The sequence below is a fragment of the Pelodiscus sinensis genome, chromosome 1, assembly GCF_052426305.1.
Source record: "Pelodiscus sinensis isolate ZL-2025 chromosome 1, ASM5242630v1, whole genome shotgun sequence".
Taxonomy (NCBI): domain Eukaryota; kingdom Metazoa; phylum Chordata; order Testudines; family Trionychidae; genus Pelodiscus; species Pelodiscus sinensis.
The window spans coordinates 120,288,496-120,308,937 of NC_143052.1; the positions used below are offsets into that span (position 1 = coordinate 120,288,496).

A 20,442-nucleotide genomic window follows, 5' to 3' on the forward strand; every position below is an offset into this window, starting at 1 on the left:
CCTCTAAAATTATTAAGGTCTTGCTAATGGTTGGCATAAGACAAGTTACTCTTCTGTTTAAATAATATTGTTTTAATTCTGGTGAATGCTGTGCTTAGAATAAGAAAAAGACTCCAGTCCAAAGAATTTACAATTTAATGATGAAAATTCATAGGGTGACAATAGAAATACAGAAACTTGATGTGCACGAGCGAGCCACCTTGGTTTGATCTCTCCTCTTGCTTGTTCCTTTTTATATCCAATTTCCTTAAAGTTCAGTTATTCATGTCTCACTTGTGCCCATCTAAATCATCCTTTTCCTTGCCTGGAATTTCACTGCCCTTCCCACCATCATTCTTTGCCCGATGAAACTCAATCACAGCTTTATTTCAGAAAACCAGATACAGCAGTCCAGGGACTGAATACTGAATGGTCTTATTATATTTTTCATCCAAACCACCACACACTACACCACCTGGACAGGCACAAGGGTTTTCTAATGCTCCTTGGAATTTTTTGCTGTGCCAAGCACCATATTTAAAAGAAGGTTTAAATTCATCTACTTTTACTCCGGTGTCTTGTTTAAGAGGGGGAGAAGCTTGGAAGCCCTTACTCAGTGATCACTCACAAGTAGTTATGCCTGAATAGAAATCAAGTCTCTCCAGTCCTGTAGAGGAGCCAGCAATGTACATTAGGTCTGGTGTCCTCCCTCCCTTCCTCTTCTCAATCACAGAAAGGAGAAGCAAATCCACTGAGAAAATAGTATTTGGGAAATAATGTAAATGTTTATATATGTATAAATAATACACCTACATTTGTTTTTATGTGGGAACAAAAATATAACTCACAGCTAAGGCATCTCATTTTACAAGTGATTTACTAGTTTATTATTCAATGAGAGCTATTGATATGTTTAATTATTTACAAGAAGACAGAGAGGGTGATTGGATTCCCTGCTCGAGGATCTTATATCGCAAATTGGACAAATATACACAACAAAAATTAACACATGCTTCTGATACAGTGGTAGGGCCACAGCTGTAAACATATACTTGCCAAAACATGTCAGAAACAGAGGTGCAGGCATAGGCAAGCTAAACAGTTGCAGAAGGAGAAGCATGGGATGATCTTAGATCTTAGGCACTGCAGTAGTTAAATTTCTTGCCAGAGCCATCCTGTGTAAATTTAGGCAAGTAATTTAACCTAAGACCCCCCCCCCTTTGAAAATAGGGCTAATACTTCACGAGCATGCCATGAGAAGAAATTCAATAATTACTTTTGAGGTAATCAGACATTATGTGATGGAGGTCATAAGAAGTATCTGGATAGGGCATGCACTGTCTCTGGAAGGTTGTACCATGCTTAGTACAACCGGACCCACATCTCAGGTGGGATCCCTAGGCACTACCAGAAGGAATACAAATAGTAACTGATGACGAATGAGACACAGGTTTGTGACTTCGTAGAATTCTTTCCACTTCTGCCACAGCCATTCTGGGTGACCTTGAGCAAATTGCTTACTTAGTCTGTACCCCCCCCCACACACACACCATCCTCAGTAAAATCGGGGTAGTAATACTTCCATCTCACACAGCTGTGACCTGTACCACTAGTACTTGAGGCACTGATGTTGCAAAGATGGGGACCCTGCCAGTGGCTGGCTTGTGCAGCCATGCTCTGTTGCTGTTAACAGTTCCTTGCTACCTCTGAAGTTATTGGTCACAAGTGAAGGAGGCTTTTTAAAAACGGCTTGTTTAAGGTTAAGCCATAAACGAGCGGGGGCGGGGGGAGGGGAGGTTTGGGGTCATACAAGTTGGTTTCAACTCTAATAGGTGGGGACTGAGTTTATAAAGACTCATTCATGCAGCTGAAGGGCAGAGAGGTTTGGCTCCAAGCGGCAAAGTACTGGCCAGTCCTAGCTGCTTAAGAAAGCCCCGCTGTGGAGCCCTGCGGGTAGCCCCTTCCTGTAAGTGACTCAAGGAGGGCTGGCCGAGACGTGGGCCTGTGTCCTTGAAGGGGATTGCGTGAGGCTGTGGGGCGGGCAGCGCTCGGGTTTCCAATCACAATAGCGTAACCCGAGGAGACGCCGCCGAGCCGCTGGGCAGGATCCGCCTCTTTCTTCCCTCGCAGCCGGGTCTGACATTGTCTGAGCTCCGCACGACAGGCTGCTGCTGCTGCGCCCGGCTCCTTCCTTCCTTCCTCCTGCGCCGTCCATCCCCACACAGGTGGGTACCGCGCTGCGGGACTGCGCTGGTCCTTGCTTGAGAGAGTGGGGCGCTTTCATAGAAAGCGCGAACTCCCCCCCCCCTTCTTTTTCGTAGGGCCGGGCTGCGATGTGGGCCTCTAGGGAGGGCACAGCACTTCCTCCTCCTCTTCACTTCTCTGCCTCTGCATTGCTGGACTATCCGTCCCCTGCCCCTCTGTAGCCCCAGGCCCGCTTGGTTGGGACGGCAGCAGGATGGGATCCCACTTTTGGGGCGGGCGGGGTGTGGGATCTCTCCATCCCATCGCAGCGCTGCGGCTATTTAAAGGGCAGAGGGGTGAGCCCCCCCCCCCCACCCATTGCACAAGGCCCGGTTAACATTGAGCAGCACTTCAGGAAGGGCGCAGATCCTCCTCCTCCCCCCTTGCCCCCAGCAGGGATGGAGGCCGCTTTCCTGATCGCGTGGCAGCGTCTCCATCCCGGGGAGATGGGCAGGGCATAGAAAACAACTCCCCCCGCTTGTGGCTGGGGGGCCGGAGAAGGGAGCCCCGCTCCTTAAAGCTCCGCGGGGCGTGCGCAGAGGGCACTGGGGGTGCGCTGCACGTGCTGAGGCAGGCCTGGCTTGGGGACCAGCCGCGTGTCCTTGAGCCGCCCGGGCGGCTGCGGCCCGTCTCTCCCCGCAGAGGGCGCACTCGGGGGACTTGGGGGGGGGGGGAGAGAAGCGGGACGGGAGGCTGCGCGCGCAGGGCCCGGAGGCGCTTAGCGTTCGAGGTGCCAGCCGGGGGGCGGGGCTGAGAGCCGGGCTCGTCCCCCGCAGAGCAGGCGCGCGCGGGAGGTGGGGGGGGGGGGGGGGGGGGGTCACCCTGTAGCCACACGGGCCGGCTGCTTGCCAGGCGCGGAGCAAACCCTGCTCTGAGTCACTGCTGGCCCAGCGCGGCTGTCTGTCTCCTCCTCCACTGACCCAGCCGCTGGCACACCTGTGGCCCCCAGCTCGCTGCTGCCGCCTCCCCCTCCGCCAGGCAGTGGATAATTATAATTTGGGCTCTAGGGCAGGGGTTCCCAAACTTTTTCGTCCCCTTACCCCTTTGGCTTTTAGTAAACCATCCCGTATCCCCTATTCAATATGAAAGGAAATAAAGTCTAGACTCTAGAATCCACAACTTTTTTCACTAAGGGTACGTCTAGACTACATGCCTCTGTCGCCAGAGGCATGTAGATTAGGCTACCCGACAGAGTAAAATGAAGCGGTGATTTAAATAATCGCCGCTTCATTTAAATTTACATGGCTGCCGCTTTGAGCCGACAAACAGCTGATGAGGCATACCTGGGTTGTCGACAGCTCCCTTTGATGTCGGCAGGGGAGCGTCCAGACTATCGTGCTGAGCCGACAAACAGCTGATCAGCTGTTTGTCGGCTCAAAGCGGCAGCCATGTAAATTTAAATGAAGCGGCGATTATTTAAATCGCCGCTTCATTTTACTCTGTCGGGTACCCTAATCTACATGCCTCTGGCGACAGAGGCATGTAGTCTAGACGTACCCTAACACTACTACTTTTGGAATATTTCAATTGGGATAAGCTAGTTATTTACCAACGATTCCCCGTACACCCGTGACAAGCTTCTCGTACCCCCTGGAGGTACACGGACCCCAGGTTGGGAACCCCTGCTCTAGGGCCTTTCTGAGTCGGCAGAGCTTGCCTTTTTAGGGAACAGAAAAGGCCAAACCCCAACTTCTTTGGCAAAGCTTCAAGGGGTAGCAGAGTTCGTCTGTACAGGATAAACTTAAAAACACTCCGGTCATCTGAAGAAGTGGGCTGAGCCCACAAAAGCTCATGATACCATCTACGTGTTTTGTTAGTCTATAAAGAGCTACCAAACTATTTGTTGTTTTTTAAGTTTATGCTGTTTGGTAAAATTAGGCAAGAACAAAATTAAGATTGACCAACTTTAATCCAACAAATGGTCTGGTAGCACTTTATAAACTAACAAAACCTGTAGATGGTATCATGAGCTTTCATGGGCACAGCCCAGTTCTTCAGATGACCGGAGTTATGAGTAGGGGATATGAAAACTTGAAATAAATATTAACTTAATCCAGCTGCCTTGCTCCTATGTTTTATGATGCCGCCTTTACTTACATGATCACATGCTATTTTGCCCCTGGCCTCTTTCAAGGACTGAGTAGCTGTCTCGTGGTTCACCTTATTTTTATGTATCGTGTGGCCACAGGCCCCAGGTAGCTGCCTTCCATCCAAATCTGACACTCAGCACAGCATCCTTAATTTTCTGCTAGGCATTTCTGTGGTGTGCTCACCATCAAGTAGGTATATTCAACAAACACTGGTTACTTAATCTTCATAGCAACCAGTGAGATTTACTGGTGATGTTCCCTCTTCTCCTCCCCCATTTTGCAGCTGGGATAGTCCAGCTCAGATCACTTAAGGCCAAAATTGTCAAAAATTCCCACTAACTGGGTGTCCATATTAAGACACACAGGGCCTGATTTTTTCTAGCATATTTGGTATTTTTATTGGACTTAGTATGTTCAAAACACCTATCAAGTTTATGTGCAGTTCTGAGTATTCAGTGCTTCTGTAAATCTGGGACCATGTGTTTCATGTTGGGAGTGCAGAAAATGAGGAACATGCATTTAGTGACTACCTGTGAAAATGTTAGTTTAAGCAATTTGCCCAGCATCACACTGAAGCTGGGTGTCAGAGGCATGTATAGAATGTATTTCTCCAGGGCAGCCTTCAGATGCCTTACCCACAGAAACTCCTTTTTCTTCCAGTAATCCTCTGACTCATTCAGTGCACACCTTTCAATTTCTGCAAGACATGAAAAATGTGTAATGACTATCTTTGGTTTTATTCCCTTCCCCCCTCCCCCTGATTCCTAATATGCCTTCTCAAACTGCATTTAATTGTGACCCTCTCCCCCTTTTGACAACAAAAATTACTGATATGGTCCCAGAGGTGGGACTGAAGCCTGAGCCCCATTGCCCCAAGAGGGACAGATGGGGGTGGGGAGACAAAGCCCAAGAGCTTCAGTCCCAAGCAAGGGGCCTATAACCTAGCCCTGCTGTCCAGGGTTGGACTTTAGCCATGGATGGTGGGGCTTTGGCTTGAGCTTTGGCCCGGGGCTCCAGCAACTCTTAGCCACCTCAGGTGACTCCATTAAAATGACCCATGGTTTGAGAACCACTTCCCTAAGAAATGCTTTCTTGAACATTGTACCTTACACATTCTACAGATGAAGAAGTAATGCAGGAGTTCTTGACTGTATTAAGATTTTGTCCTTCTCTTGCATGTGGATCAAGAGATACTCTCATCATTGGGACACATTTTCCAAAACAACTACTGATTTTGGGGTCCCAAAATCTTTTGGGCAATTGCAATTTTGATTTGCTTACATTGATTGGCACAGACTGATGCATACAAATCACATAGATACCTACTTACTCAACTAGCAGTTACAAATTCTGGCTCCAGTCCCCCGTTGTCATCACTAGAGCTTTTCATGCACAGACAGGAGTCAGCCCTCATGAAGCAGCTTGTAGGACAAGGGTCACTGTTTGCAAATGAATATTGGTGTGTGTGCCCATATCCCCAAAACATAGGAAGGGAGAGAATCAAAAGGTAAAGACAAGGCTTAGTATTGGTATCTTACGGGTTGAGCAAACGTGGTTTCAAAAGCCAAATAAAAATAAATGCCATGTTAGCAAAGTGCTAGCATAGTTTATTATACATAAATGAATTAGAATATTAACATAAAGCCACAAAAGCGAAAAAAGACTCACCGGCTGTGTCTAGACTGGCCAGTTTTTCCAGAAAATCAGCCCTTTTTCCAGAAAAACTTGCCAGCTATCTACACTGGCCGCTTGAATTTCCGCAAAAGCACTGACTTCCTACTGTAGGAAATCAGTGCTTCTTGCAGAAATACTATTCTGCGCCCGTTCAGGCAAAAGTCCCTTTTGTGCAAAGCTTTTGCGAACAAAACAGCTCAGATTTGTTTTCTGCAAAAAAAGCCCCGATCACGAAAATGGCAATCGGGGCTTTTTTGCGGAAAAGCACGTCTAGATTGGCAGAGATGCTTTTCTGCAAAAAGTGCTTTTGCGGAAAAGCATCCGTGCCAATCTAGACGCTCTGTTCCGAAAATGCTTTTAACGGAAAAGTTTTCCGTTAAAAGCATTTCCGGAAAATCATGCCAATATAGACGCAGCCACCATGTATATGGAATGAAAGGAGCAGTGGGGACCCGTTTAAGCAAGTGACACTGTATTTATTCAAAAGCCTTCCTTCCAGAAGGTTTCAAAGGATTTACAAAGTATCCCTTAACCCAATCCTGAAATACAACTATCACAAAGCAGCTGTCTACCTCTTCACAGCAATAGTCCATCTAGAGAGGAAAAAGTACATTGTATCCAAATGAAATTTTAGGTGCATAGAATAGAATTGTATGAAACTGGACAGTGAATGCCAATGATGCTCATGTGTCTGTTTAGTGTGTTATATAAATGATTTACCTCTGTAACTTTGAGATAGAAGTGCCGTGTAAAAATACATATCTGCAAATTTCAGCATTGGAGGCTAAATAGCTATCTTTCCTTTTTTAATATGAAGCGTGTGGGAAATGTGATTGAGTTTATAATCTACAGGATTTTGTGTTTCTATCTTGCAGAATACAATGGCCACTTTACAAGAGAAGCTGATTACCCCAATTGTAGCAGGATCTACCACCCCTAATAATAAGATCACTGTCGTGGGAGTTGGCCAAGTTGGAATGGCCTGTGCCATCAGCATTCTTGGAAAGGTACAGTTCAAGAGCAACATGATAATAAAGTAATCATAATTTTAATGTGCTACAGAATCTGGGGGACGACTTTGTGTGAAAATGGAGATAGATTAAAGTGAGAGTGATATGCTTAATTCTGTACATTCCTCCTATATGACCATGTAACACCCTTGCTTCATGTGAGACTCATCTTCTCATTGGCTACGTCTAAACTGGCCCCTTTTCCGGAAGGGGCATGTAAATTTCATGAGTCGTAGTAGGGAAATCCGCGGGGGATTTAAATATCCCCCGCGGCATTTAAATAAAAATGTCCGCCGCTTTTTTCCGGCTTTTAAAAAAGCCGGAAAAGAGCGTCTACACTGGCCCCGATCCTCCGGAAAAAGCGCCCTTTTCCGGAGGCTCTTATTCCTACTTCAAAGGCGCTTTTTCCGGAGGATCGGGGCCAGTGTAGACGCTCTTTTCCGGCTTTTTTAAAAGCCGGAAAAAAGCGGCGGACATTTTTATTTAAATGCCGCGGGGGATATTTAAATCCCCCGCGGATTTCCCTACTACGATACGTGAAATTTACATGCCCCTTCCGGAAAAGGGGCCAGTGTAGACGAGCCCATTGTGTTTGTTCCCGGTTCTCTCCTCTCTGACTCTTTTAGTTGTCTCATGTTCAGAAAAATGTCTGATTGTCCTTTTCTAAAGCTGCTTACATTGCAGGCCACCAGGTTGGTTTTTTGTACAATAGGTCTGAAACCCCTTGACAAACTTTCTGTTGCCATTGATTGTTCCAGCATTCCAGCCTTTGGGGAAATGAGTCTAGAGTCCACTACTTGATAGCAGGGTCATTGGAGTGGGGAAAGAACTTAAATGGAGACAAGCCAGAGATAACTGTGACATGTGGGGTGAACATAAAAATTATACACACTCAACTTACCACATTTTTTTTTCATCCAGGGCCTGATTCAAGGCTCAAATGAAAAGACTCCCATTGATGTTAGGCTTTAGATTAAGCCTGTATTGCCTAGTTGTACAACTTTTACTGTAGAATTTTAAAAATAGCTAAAAATGAACTCCCAAATATTCAGATTATGATTCTGGTTTCATGTTGCCCGTGTTCATGCAGATCTCCCATTGAATCTGACAGATATTTGCCTATGTAAGGGCTGACTAAAAAATCAAGAGGGACCTCAGAATCCTACCTCTTTTGCTTTTAGGGAGCAAAAGTTTGTAATCAGCTGTTTCCTTTTTTCTGACTTTGTTTGTATTTGAAAAATCAACTGGAAACTAAAGGTCAATTTTTTTAAAAGGTAACTTGGCATTTAACGATAAAGGTAGACATTCAGTGGAATTTACCAAAATACTGATTTCAGTGGGAGTTAGGTGCCTATAATACTTTGAAAATCTCACTAGATGCCCATCTGCAACTTAAAGCATCTAGATCTTTAGATTAAGTTGGCTTTAAAGTCCGTTGTAGGAAAGAATTTAAATGTGCTCAAGTCCCTTTGGAAGTCAGTAGGGATAGATTTAAGTATATGCTTAAGTCATTTTCTGAATCAGGGTCTTACTTATTGAGGGTCAGATTTTGAAAGTCTAGGTTCTTAACGAAGACATGCTTAGGCACTTTTGAAAATCCCTCTAAATACGTTTAAATATGTGACCTGAAGAACCTGATTCTGCAAATTTCTCTCTGTAGGCCATATCTGCATAAAATAGCTTACTCTGGATCAGAATCAAAGCAGGGCACATATCATTAAACCTTCAGAATGTATGCAAGGGACACAGAGTTAACTTGAGAGGTTAATAATTAACTGATCTAGCCAAAAGGACAGTGCACCAAATTATAATATACTATAGTCAAATTTAAAATCGAGAATTTTAAATAACAAATACAAATGATAAAGTACATAAGTCAATTAAAGCATATAAATCACCATGTCAGTTTCCATTTCCTTATTTTAGCAGCTGTCCACACAATTATAGTAACAGCTTGGATCACAGATACATTACCAGTTCCTAATATATAATTATTTTTTCTGAGAGGTGGTAGAAAAATGCATCTGGAACAAAACGTGGAAAAACATTTTGACCTCCAATGGCAATACAAATTACAATATAATAAATAATTGGGTAAATCTTCTACCTGTTTACACCCACGTGGACTAAGATGGGTGCATCTCTCAATGCCAGTAAATCTACCTTCTAAGTAAACTGTCTGCATAGATTGAAAATGGAGATCTCTAAAAGCCCTTCTTGGTTTTGAACAAATTGTGTAAATATCTGGAATGCCCATGAGCCTTTTTAACAAGGGGAAACCAAGGTGACACCTTTGTAATGGAAACAACTGCCGTGTTTATTAGTATCCTCTAATCTCAATTTGATTAGGGATTTCACACGTTTAAATTTAAATCTGATCATTTCCAATACTGAAAGTACTAGAGAAGGCAAATAATTTTGAATATGTTCTAACCAAGGCAGTTTACATGAAAAAGCCCTAATGCACTCTCTTCCTTTTGAGTATAGAATTGAAAACTGCTATTGGTGTGTATATTATGATTTCAAAGCCAAAAATACATATTTCAGTATTGCAGTTTGGACAAAATAGAATTCATGCCTATCTGGACTCTTAAGAAGAGCATCTGGGACATTATTTAGGGGATCAAGAAGCTTTCTAAAAAGTTTTGGATAGGGTTATCAACTTTTCCAACTGGACATCATTTGCGGTAGTGGTGGTTTCTGGCCTATCCAGTCTGCAAAGTTGGCAGCATTTATTTGGATCACTTCTAGTCCTGTGGGGTCATTCCATCCCTGGCACATCCTGTGGGGTCATTTCATCCCTGGCACACAGCCTTAAACAGTTTAAAGGCCAGGACAGTGCAATTAAGTTACACAGGGACTCATTGAGGTAAAGTAACAGCTTGCATCAAATTGGAGGCCTTCTTTTTTGTTACATGAATATATTTATCCCACCATCCATTTTCACAGAACAAGATACCCAGATAAGCAAAAGAGCTAATTTGTTGAATATATTGCCCATCAATCTTCCATTTACCCAACCTCCCTCTTGAACTAAAATCATTTACTTTAGTTTTGGAGTAATTTAAAGAAAGGCCCTCTAACAGTATATAAACTAAATGCAGTGACTTTTGTGATAATAGATTTATCATTTTCATATAATAAAACAGAGTTTAGGAGGAAAATACTGATCCAATTTATTAATTTAACTTTAAAAAACTAAGAAAATTCACTTTCTGGCATGGTGCTTTTAAATAGTATGTAATCAGGAATAGCTATAGAAAATTGGTTAGATCACATGAATGTATGAAAAGTCATGCCAAATCATTAACTCATGATGGAATAGCCTCAGGGTGTGGTGGGTTTTTTTTTAAACTCACAAACACATTGTGATTGCCTTTCTCCGTCTGAATTCAGCACCATTCTTGCTGGAAAAGCTATGGTATCTGTAAAACTGGCAGAATGAGAAGGCAATGGAAGGGACTGTTAACCTCAGGATGCATACTAGTTTATAGTCATAAGAAGAGCTCTTAACAGATTCAAATTCTGCTCTAGGAATCACAGTGTGGTAGAAATTGGGCCTTACAAATTGTAAGCGAGTTTATAGCTGAATGGATTAAGTCCTTTTTACTGGGCTTCTACTCTTAGTGGCACAGATGGCATCACTTTACATCAAGATGGCCACCTCCAGCATCTCTGCTCAAATCTGACATCTTTTCCTTAAGAAATTTCAGTAGGAATTTAAAAACATGTTTGTAACAAACTGTTCGTGGGTGTTGAGCCATCTTGATAATTGCGCCTTGCTTTTGAACTGTTAGATTGTTGGACTCAGTAAAAGCATTGTTAAATGCAGCTTTTCATTTAGCCCCTGCTTAATTTAATCCAGCCTATGATCCTTGCCATAGGCTGGAAAATGCTTCCCCCTCTTTCGCCCCTCCACTGGACTGGAACTGTGAGTGTTGGCTTGCCCTATTGCAAGGGGAAGCTACACTGGCTCCCTGTGGCCCCTAGGTGCAGGGATGCCGATGGATGATCAGGTAGGGAACAGGGAAGCTCAGAGGCCATGTGTGCTGCCCTGCAGCTCTCATTGGCTGGGAACAGTGGCCAATGGGAGCTGCAGGGGCAGGGTGGTGTCTGTGGGAAGCATGCCAGTGCCTCCTGTGGCAGCTTCCAGGGGCAGAACGGGATCAAGCCAGAGTGGGAGTCTGCCTCACTGTGTTGCCAACTGACAGCTGCCTCAAGTAAGCTGCACTGAGCAGAGTCAGTACCCTCCCACACCTGAAACCCTGGCACTAGCTCTATCCCCGCACCTCCTCTCATAACGCTTACCCCAAAACTCTGCACAAGGTTAGAACTCCCTCCTGCACGCTAACCTTCCCCTATCCCCCATGCCCAGCCATGAGCCCACTCTCAGACACCAAGCTCCTTAGCTCCAGTCTGCAGCCCCACTTCCATACCATGAATATTTGATGTCTGCCTGGAGTGTCGAGGAAGCCCAGAGCCACTGTGCTCCCCTGGAAAGCTATTTGTGGCTTTTGACTGGTTTTTGTTGTTGTTTTGTGTCAGTGGACTCCCAGTAGAAGGTTTCCCCACCTCTGCATGAAACCGTAGCCTAAATTTTGCACTTTTCCAATATTTCAAATACATTAAAATTCATGAGTTTTTTATTCTTTTTAGTTGTATCAAATTCATTGCCATCCACATGACACTGTTGAATGGAACTCTGAAGTAGAAGTTTTTCTTGTATAACATTTCATTTTAATATACACGAGTGGTGTTAATTTTATTCTTGAAAGGGGTTGTGTTTTTTCCACCTCTGCTTCTATTTAGCAATAAAAAGTCATTGAGATCTCTGTACTCTTTCAGAAGAACTTGAAAAACTTTTGCCACAGCTTTACAGATGAACCATATCTTTTTGTAAAACCATTTAAGCTGTATCTCTGTCTTATCTTAGGCTTTATTCATGTGAGTGGTTCTATTGAGCCAAACTTCTCTCTGACACTGGTGACTGGTATATTCTAATCTAACAAAGCCATTGGAGCTATTCCACATATGTTCTAGTTTCTCGAGAGCACAATTTGTCTCCTTACTTAATTGGGCCTACTTTGATCAATAAAGATCACAAGATCAAGTATCTAATTGTCTTACATCTTTAAAAATATTCTGATTTCACTCACTTATCAGTTTTACACCTATGTAATCAACTAACTTCAGTGGAATTATTCTTGATTATGTTCATATAATTGATCAGAATCTGGCCTTGCAAATGATTTTTAAAATCAAGATTTAAGTACAAGTCCTTAGAATCTTCCTTCAACAGTTAGTGATATTGATCATGGAAAGAAGTTGTTCTGAGTGCAATAAGAAAAATTGATTTGTAACTAACGTGGCTTTAAAATATGTTCTTTTACATTTAAGTGCATATTACATAAGCTACTTTACTGATTTGAGATGCCTTTTAAAAATGTAGATAGTGTCATGAATTATTTTCTTAAAGTCTTTCTGTTTTCAAGGCACTTTGCAGACACTAACCAAACAAATCTAATTATGTGACACAGGGACCTATTATGACTTGTATAGAGGAGCAAACAGAACAGAGATGTTTGCTTGAGGGTAAAATTTTCAGAAGCACCTACCTGACTTAGATGTCCATTTTCAAATGGATTTAGGCATATAAGGGGGTAGTAGAGAGGTTAAGGTTAACCGTGGGGAGTGAGGAAGCAGGCACCATGGACATAGGGGCTGCTCCAGTCCAGATGCCGGAGCAACCCCTGCCTATGGGGCACCTTTGGCACCACAGTTGCAGGGGTTGCTCAAGCCCTGTTAGTGGAGAGGGTTGCTGCGTCAGCCCAGTGGCTCCATGCCTCCCCTCCCTCCTCCCAATTGGTTAACTGGGATTTTACATCCATAGTAGAGAGAAGTCCTGCACTAAGATTCAGTGTGCTTTATTGGCATGACAAGCTATATATGAGATGCCAGAGTTTCTTCTAAAAAATAAACAAAAACAAACCACCACAGCTACAAATAAGTGTCCCTGTCAGTGCGATTAAATCCTAAAAATATCTTATTTTAGTCACCGGTGCAGAAAATGTCTATTAACCCTCCTAAATCTCAGAAAGTTTGGGGTTTGGAGAACTTTGACACTATCAGAAAAATCTTCCCCTGCTGGACAACAATCAATAGTGGCTGAACTTAAATTTAACAAATTGACACTGTTTTAGCTGTCCAGGTAGGGAGAATTAAGGAAGGTCCTGATTAAAAGCTTTTATTAAGTTATATTCTGCCACTGACTGTTAATTTGAGGTAACTGATAGCAGTGTAAGTTTTCCATCAAAAATCTGGGGCAAATATTAGAAATACTGTTTTGCTTGGGTATAATATATAATGTAATTCAGAAAGTTCCGCATTTTTTCCCTAAGTAAATAACTAAGCTATACTCCCACTTACACTGGCCAATTTATATTGCTTGAATGTGAAAAAACATACCCCTGAGCAACCTACTATATTAATATACCCTTATAAAGCTCCATATAAAATGTAATGATATTTAACTGGAACATAGCTTTGAAAAACAGTAAAATAATGTATTGTGGACTCTTTGTATGATGTTAGTATTGCATTCTTTCCATTCCCTGTACAGGGTCTTTGTGATGAGCTTGCTCTGGTTGATGTTTTGGAAGACAAACTAAAAGGAGAAATGATGGATCTACAGCATGGAAGCTTGTTCCTCCAAACTCATAAGATTGTGGCAGACAAAGGTAAACTTGGGATCTTGCTTTTTTAAACAAACAAATGAAGTGTGTTCAACTACAATTGGAACCACTTTGATTTGTCAAAATCTATATCTCTACCTTTTCCCATCCCTAACCAACACTGTGACCTTTCTGTGTGTAGTGAATTTCAGTCAATAGCACCATCTCTCAAGAAATTGTGTGGGCCTATTGAAACTGACCATTTTTCATTCTAGCCAAGGTATTTTATTCACACATGTGGAGCTATTTAGAATACCTCAGCTCTCCCCTATAGTTGCACGTTGCTCTTGATACTGACTTTATTCTACTGTGTTCTGTATTCCTCCCCTCTCTCCTCTGTTAGATTATGCTGTCACTGCTAATTCTAAGATTGTGGTAGTAACTGCCGGAGTTCGCCAGCAAGAAGGGGAGAGTCGCCTGAACCTGGTCCAGAGGAATGTGAATGTCTTCAAATTTATTATTCCTCAAATTATGAAGTATAGTCCAAATTGCACCATACTTGTGGTTTCCAACCCAGGTAAAACCGTGTTTTTAATTGACAAAGCAGAATTCATGATTTTTGTAGAACTGGCCTTTATATTTATGGTTAAACAGATTATAAATTCTGCCTAGTTACTTACAGTAGGAAGAATGTAAAAATGTGTGCATCTTCTGTACAGAGAGTTCTAGGGTGACGACTGCTAATGCTGAAATGCCAACATGATTTACATTTTATTTGTGTATGCAGGACTTTGAACTGTGTTTGCAAATCCTGTTTGACATTTATATTGTTTCAAAGCTTTACCTATATTGACTTAAAAACCACTAGTAGTTTAAGCAGCGTGGTTCAGAATCCGATGAACGTGCAAGGAAGTGCAAGTTAAATAATTCATTTGAGGTATGTCTACACCGTGGAGCTATTTCGGGATACTGAAAGTATCCTGAAATAGCTATTCCACGTCTATTGAAGCAGCCCATTATTTCAAAATAGATTTCAAAATAACGGGTGGCTTATTCTGATGACCTGGTAACTCTCATTCCATGAGGGTTAAGGGGCATTTTGGAATAGCGAGTAATTTCAAAATTTGGCACTATCTACACAGCACCAAATTATGAAATAAGCTATTTTGAAATAGACTCGAAATAAGCTATGCAATTTGCGTAGCACAAATTGCATAGCTTATTTTGAGGTCAGGGTGCTGTGTTGACTCACCCTTAAGAGAACTTATTTGAGTATAGTTCTGATGGGCACCTAAGCATCCAGATGCAAATATAGGGTTATCTGTCTGAATGACAAATCCAGCTTGAGAATGTAATAACAACATTGACTGATCACAAAAACAATACTCAGATGTAAAATTTATAAAATTCCTTCAATAGGGTTGTAGGAAAAGTTTGTGCATTGAGTACAGGTTGAACCTCTCTAGTCTGGCACTCTCTGGTCCAATAAACTTCCATGGTTTGGCATGATTTTAGTTAGCCAAAGGTCCGCTTATCATAGGTGTGGCCAAGTTTCTGGTGGTCCCATAAAGTGTGTTTACAGCCACCAGTCCTGGTGTTTTGTGCTGTGATTTAGCTCTAATTTACGCCTAAATGTCTTCTAAGAGCCCAGTCAGCAGTGGAAATGTTAGTAACCCTGCTAGAAAATATTGACTTCCCGTGGTCTACCAAATTCTTTGGTTCAGCACTGGTCCAGTCTCCAGGATGCCATGCTAGAGAGGTTCAACCTGTACAAAGTTCAAACAGCCTGTATTTCTGTTCTGCACACAGCTCAGCTTAGCTTTTACTGAGGTCAACTGGGGAAGAAAAGTTAGAATAGAAACATTTGAGTAAAATTAGGATACAAAATATGTAGTTAAACCCGGGATCTCAAACACAATTTACCTTAAAGCCAGTGCCAGTCCTTAAATCCTCCTAGTGGGCCAGCAGGCACCCTTCTCTGCCAGGGCTTCGGGTGGGTGGGGTCTCAACACATTTACCCCCCGTGCGTCTCCTGGCCCCTCCTGCTTGCCTGTGTACTCCCTCCCCATGTGTTCCGTGGCCCTGCCTGCCACCCTAGCCTCCTGTCAATTTAGGGCCAAGATACTTTGTGCAAGTTGCACACTCTTGTTCCTCTGACTTGTAAGAGGCTACCCAGTCTCACACATTAAGATATAATTTAAGTAAATATGCGGCCAAATTAATCAGCTCCGTTTTTTTCTCTTTCCCAGTGGATATATTGACCTATGTCACATGGAAGCTGAGTGGGCTGCCCAAACATCGTGTTATTGGAAGTGGTTGCAATCTAGATTCAGCTAGATTTCGCCATCTGATGGCTGAAAAACTTGGCATCCACCCCACCAGCTGCCATGGCTGGATCTTAGGAGAACATGGTGATTCTAGTGGTAAGGAGATTTTCTGATGCCTTTTTGAATGAGAGAAACAGGTAAAATAGCGATAGAAATGTAGCCGTGTTAGTCTGGGCCAGTCTGGCCCACGAAAGCTCATCATCTAATAAACCATCTTGTTAGTCTTTAAAGTGCTACATTGTCCTAGGTAAAATAGCTGAAGCCTTGAAAGTAATGGGAAATTCTCAAAGAGCTAGCTTATGCTGATGCTTCTTCAGCTGTGTTCTTGGAGGGGTGGGGGGAAAAGAGTACCGGGTCTAATTTCTCCAATAATTGAACAGTTGTTTTGGTTTTTTACTGTCATATCCACTCCTCAACTCGTATTCTTCTATGGTGGTTTATTTAAAATTATAGCTCACTAATAACTGATTTAAGTCAAATACAGTTTTTTTGGTGTATAATTCTCATCAGAATGGACATACTGGGTCAGACCAAAGGTCCATGCAGCCCAGTGCCCTGTCTGCTAACAGTGGCCAATGCCAGATGCTCCAGTGGGCATGAACAGAACAGTTCATCATAAACAGAAGAGCCACCTCTGGTTTTACGCCCCCCATTCCTCTCCCCCGTGCAGTTCCATAAGCAGGAGTAGAATGTGATTGATTATATGCACATATTTTGTGATAATACTTAACTGCTTTTTTGTAGGGCTGCTTTCTTTTTCTCCCTCCCCTCTGTTTATCAGCATTCCCTGGACCTTAATGGATCAGAGGATAAGTTCTCCCTTGCCACTGAAGTTTGTGCTACATGAGGGAATTGCCATTCTGGGGCTCGCATGGACCCTCTATGTAGATAGATGTGTTGCACTCTCTGTGTTCAAGAGGGTGTATGAGAGATTTATGGAGGCAGACCCCAGTACCTCTGTGGTTTAGCAAGCACTAATTTCTGTGTTGTCTTGCCAATGTGTCCCAAAGCAAAATCTAAATTAGATATCTTTTTGGAAGTTGGTCAGTTAAAGGTGGGGCAAATATCCATTTCTTAGGATTATAAACTGTTTTCCAGATTTCAGCCCAAAATAAATACTAAGAGTAAGTTGTTAATTAAGTTGTTTGTTAATAAGGCAGAGTTTTGTAATTAAAATATTGACTGAAATGATGCTAATCATTTTATAGCATTCACCCATCTCACCTACCAGAGCTCTTGGAATTCAATATAGTGAAATAATAACAGATACAAAACCATCAGAGCTGTTACATTGCCTACCAAATAAAAGGCCAAAACCTGAACAAAGTGGAGGGCGTGAGGAGACATTGTAATCACAATTAAAACTTACATGCTCTCTTGGACATATATTACAGTGGCTGTTTGGAGTGGAGTGAATGTGGCAGGTGTTTCTCTCCAGGAGCTTAACCCAGCTATGGGTACTGACAAAGACAGCGAAAATTGGAAGGAAGTTCACAAAATGGTGGTTGACAGGTACAGTGAATGGATAATAAGGTGGCGTGTGCTCTTACAAGTGGCTACAGCACGTTTTTCCACTTTCATCACTTTCAGTAGATCTTGATTGCACATTCCTTTTGGTGTTTGCATTTACAAATGTAAGTCCTGATCTAAACACAAAGTTACACTGGTTTTAAATACATTGGTTTAACACTACACCTTCAGTTAAACCAGGGCAACATCTGTATAGATTCCCAGCTCCTACAGGGCCACATCCAGCATATGTTTCCTCATATGAATAGTCCTTATTCACGGGATTAGCCCCATTGACATAAATGACAGCTCACCATATGAATAAAAACTAATACAGAATTTGCAAGATCAGGATCAGAGTATTGGCATTTATAGAGACACAGAATGGTCCTGTGGGAAGAGCAGAAAAAATGGATTCTGTGTCAGGCTTTTTCCTTGACTTCCTATATAAGGTTGGGCAAGTCACTTATCCCTTCTCTGATTCATTTGCCCCATTTATAAGATGAGGATAATGGTTTGGTTTCTTGTTTTTGCTTTTTGTAAAGTGTCCAAAAAGGCCAGGGTTAAAAGTACAGGTTGTACCACTATTAAACCAGAACTCTCTGATCTGGCAACATCTGTGGTCTGGCAGTACCATGGATGTTGTAGGATCAGAGAGTCCAGGTGTGCTGCGGGGAAGTGTGGATGGAAGAGGAGGGAGACACAGGAACCCAGTGCTATGCAGGGGGGAGCAGACGGTGTGCTGCTCATCTGGGAGGGAGGAGAGCTGGGAAGGACAGTGCAGGCTGGACTGCAGAGGGGGGAGTGTGGGAAGCCCGGTGCCCAACCCAGCTGGGAAGCCTGGTGGTGCAGCAGGGCAGGGTGTAGGGTCAGCAGCAGGGGAGCCAGAAATGCCCTCCCCTAGCCCTGCAACATCCCTCTTCTGGGACCAGTCAGGTCCCAAAGGTGTCAGACCAGGAAGGTCCCACATGTACTAAATATTGGTGTATTTATTATGTGCATAGTCAGTGTATGGTGTTAGGAGTCTGTGGGGATTGGGGGTTACATTTCTTATCTAGACAGTGTCCTTTCACTTTTCTGCTGCAGTGGTTCCACTGAGTAAAGAATCTGGCTAATCACATTTGTTTGTTTTATATTCTCTGCATATCACAAAGTTGTACCCTCTTATCATTATTAGACTCTGGCTAATCACATCTGTTCGTTTTATATTCTCTGCTTATCACAAAGTTGTACCCTCATATCTTTATTAGACTATGTGCAGTGTAATATCTAGCACTAGTATAACTGAGTTTACATATTGAAAATATTATGCTGCAAACTACACTTTTATCTCCCAATGCTAAAATATTATTGAATAAGAATATTAAGTTATGTAACTAAATGTTTTGCAGTGCTTCATGTTACCTCAAAATTGATGTTGTATCTAGAAAATGTCTTGAGAGCCACCTTAATATATAACTGTGTCACTTGCAACTTTCTCTTAGTGCCTATGAAGTGATAAAACTTAAAGGATACACTAACTGGGCCATTGGCTTAAGTGTTGCTGATCTAATCGAGTCTATGCTGAAAAATCTGTGCCGAGTTCACCCAGTGTCAACCATGGTAAAGGTAAGAAACTGTTCAGTCAGCAGTTGTTGTTTATTTTGGTATGTATGTTATATAAACATGGAGTCCACTGAATTTGGGGAATTTTGAAAACAATTTATTACCTTTTACTCAATGCAAAATTTAATTTGTAGGCTAGATATGTCTCTGGTGGAGTGCAGCTGAATCTGAGGGAGTATTTTCCCTGAAGGGAAAATATCTCTAAAATTCCAGGAGGAAGGGGGAGGGGCGAGGGTTGACTCCATAGGATCTTAATGGCAGAGGTTGTCTGGGAGAGGATCTAAATTTAACAGCCTGCACCTCTCTAGGTCCTGTGACAGAGCAGAGGTTGTGAGCCCTTGTTAAAATGTTGCTCCTTTCATCCCAAAGCCAATCTCAGGAATGCCAATCATTTTATGTAAGCTTTTCTGATCAGATATATATGCAGCCTAAAAGCAGATTCTATAATTGGTCACATGAGTACAATTCCAAAATAACTGTGAGGTAAATGGGTTTTCACCAATGTAACTGAAAGCAGATATTGATTTTTAGTGTTCTCTGTTTGTGACAGGGCATGTATGGCATTGAAAATGAAGTCTTCTTGAGCCTTCCTTGTGTATTAAGTGCCTCTGGATTGACAAGTGTAATCAACCAAAAGCTGAAAGATGAGGAGGTGGCTCAACTCCGGAAGAGTGCGGATACTCTGTGGAGCATCCAGAAAGATCTCAAGGATCTGTAATCTATAAATGTTAACTTCCAGCGGTAAAACAACTGCAGTGTACGTGTATATGTGGGCTTTCTAGTTACTCTCCATCTCTGGAGCTAATATTTTGTTCTTCCAAAAGTACAATGAGCTTTTGTCTATAGCAACTAAACATTTGCTTGTTGTAATGCACAGACCTTACGAACAAATAAAATAACTTTTGAACATGCTTTATTCTCCTATAGAGTCCTCACTTCCAGTGGTTATGATTTTCCAGCTATGCGTGGAAACTTTCTCCAATGTTGCTTTTCAGTGGGTGTATGTGAAAATATCATTTTAAAAGCGTACTAATTATCAAGGAAGTAATTCCCTGCTAAGATACTAATTTGACAGAGGAGGAGAAGGTAACACCTGATAATCTCCATTCTCTTAAATCCAAGTACTGTATAAGAGAAATTCATTCCCAGTTTTTCTTTTCATTTGGGCATCTTTTCTACCCCTTCCACAGCAATGAACCATAAAATGAGGTCTGGATTTGTCGGTGTACAATTCAAGATCTATTTCCCTGAAAATACTAATAATCTGTGATCCCAAGGTATTAGTTTCTACATAATTTGTGAAGTATCAGACCAAAAATGATCAGGTTGTCTG

The 20,442-nt window shown here is 42.4% G+C and overlaps 1 protein-coding gene across 2 annotated transcripts; it reads left to right on the top strand.

Annotated features, from left to right (window-relative positions):
- The first annotated feature begins 1,821 nt into the window (after positions 1 to 1,821).
- LDHB (lactate dehydrogenase B) lies at positions 1,822 to 20,020 on the top strand. Of its 2 annotated transcripts, none has more exons than XM_006127655.5 (8): positions 1,822 to 1,945; positions 6,863 to 6,994; positions 13,617 to 13,734; positions 14,072 to 14,245; positions 15,918 to 16,091; positions 17,390 to 17,507; positions 18,989 to 19,112; positions 19,660 to 20,020. In XM_006127655.5, the coding sequence occupies exons 2-8, from the start codon at positions 6,869 to 6,871 to the stop codon at positions 19,825 to 19,827; spliced, it is 1,002 nt and encodes a 333-aa protein (XP_006127717.1). In that variant the 5' UTR covers positions 1,822 to 1,945; positions 6,863 to 6,868; the 3' UTR covers positions 19,828 to 20,020. The 2 variants fall into 2 exon arrangements, with proteins under 2 accessions (XP_006127717.1, XP_075754586.1); XM_075898471.2 differs by lacking the exon at positions 1,822 to 1,945 and adding an exon at positions 1,959 to 2,204.
- The last annotated feature ends 422 nt before the right edge of the window (positions 20,021 to 20,442 follow it).

Coding starts and splice junctions, on each gene's coding strand:
- LDHB (XM_006127655.5), top strand. CDS start 6,869: ATGGCCACTTTACAAGAGAAGCTGATTACCCCAATTGTAGCAGGATCT. Junction 6,995..13,616: donor CCATCAGCATTCTTGGAAAG/GTACAGTTCAAG, acceptor TTCCCTGTACAG/GGTCTTTGTGATGAGCTTGC. Junction 19,113..19,659: donor CAGTGTCAACCATGGTAAAG/GTAAGAAACTGT, acceptor TGTTTGTGACAG/GGCATGTATGGCATTGAAAA.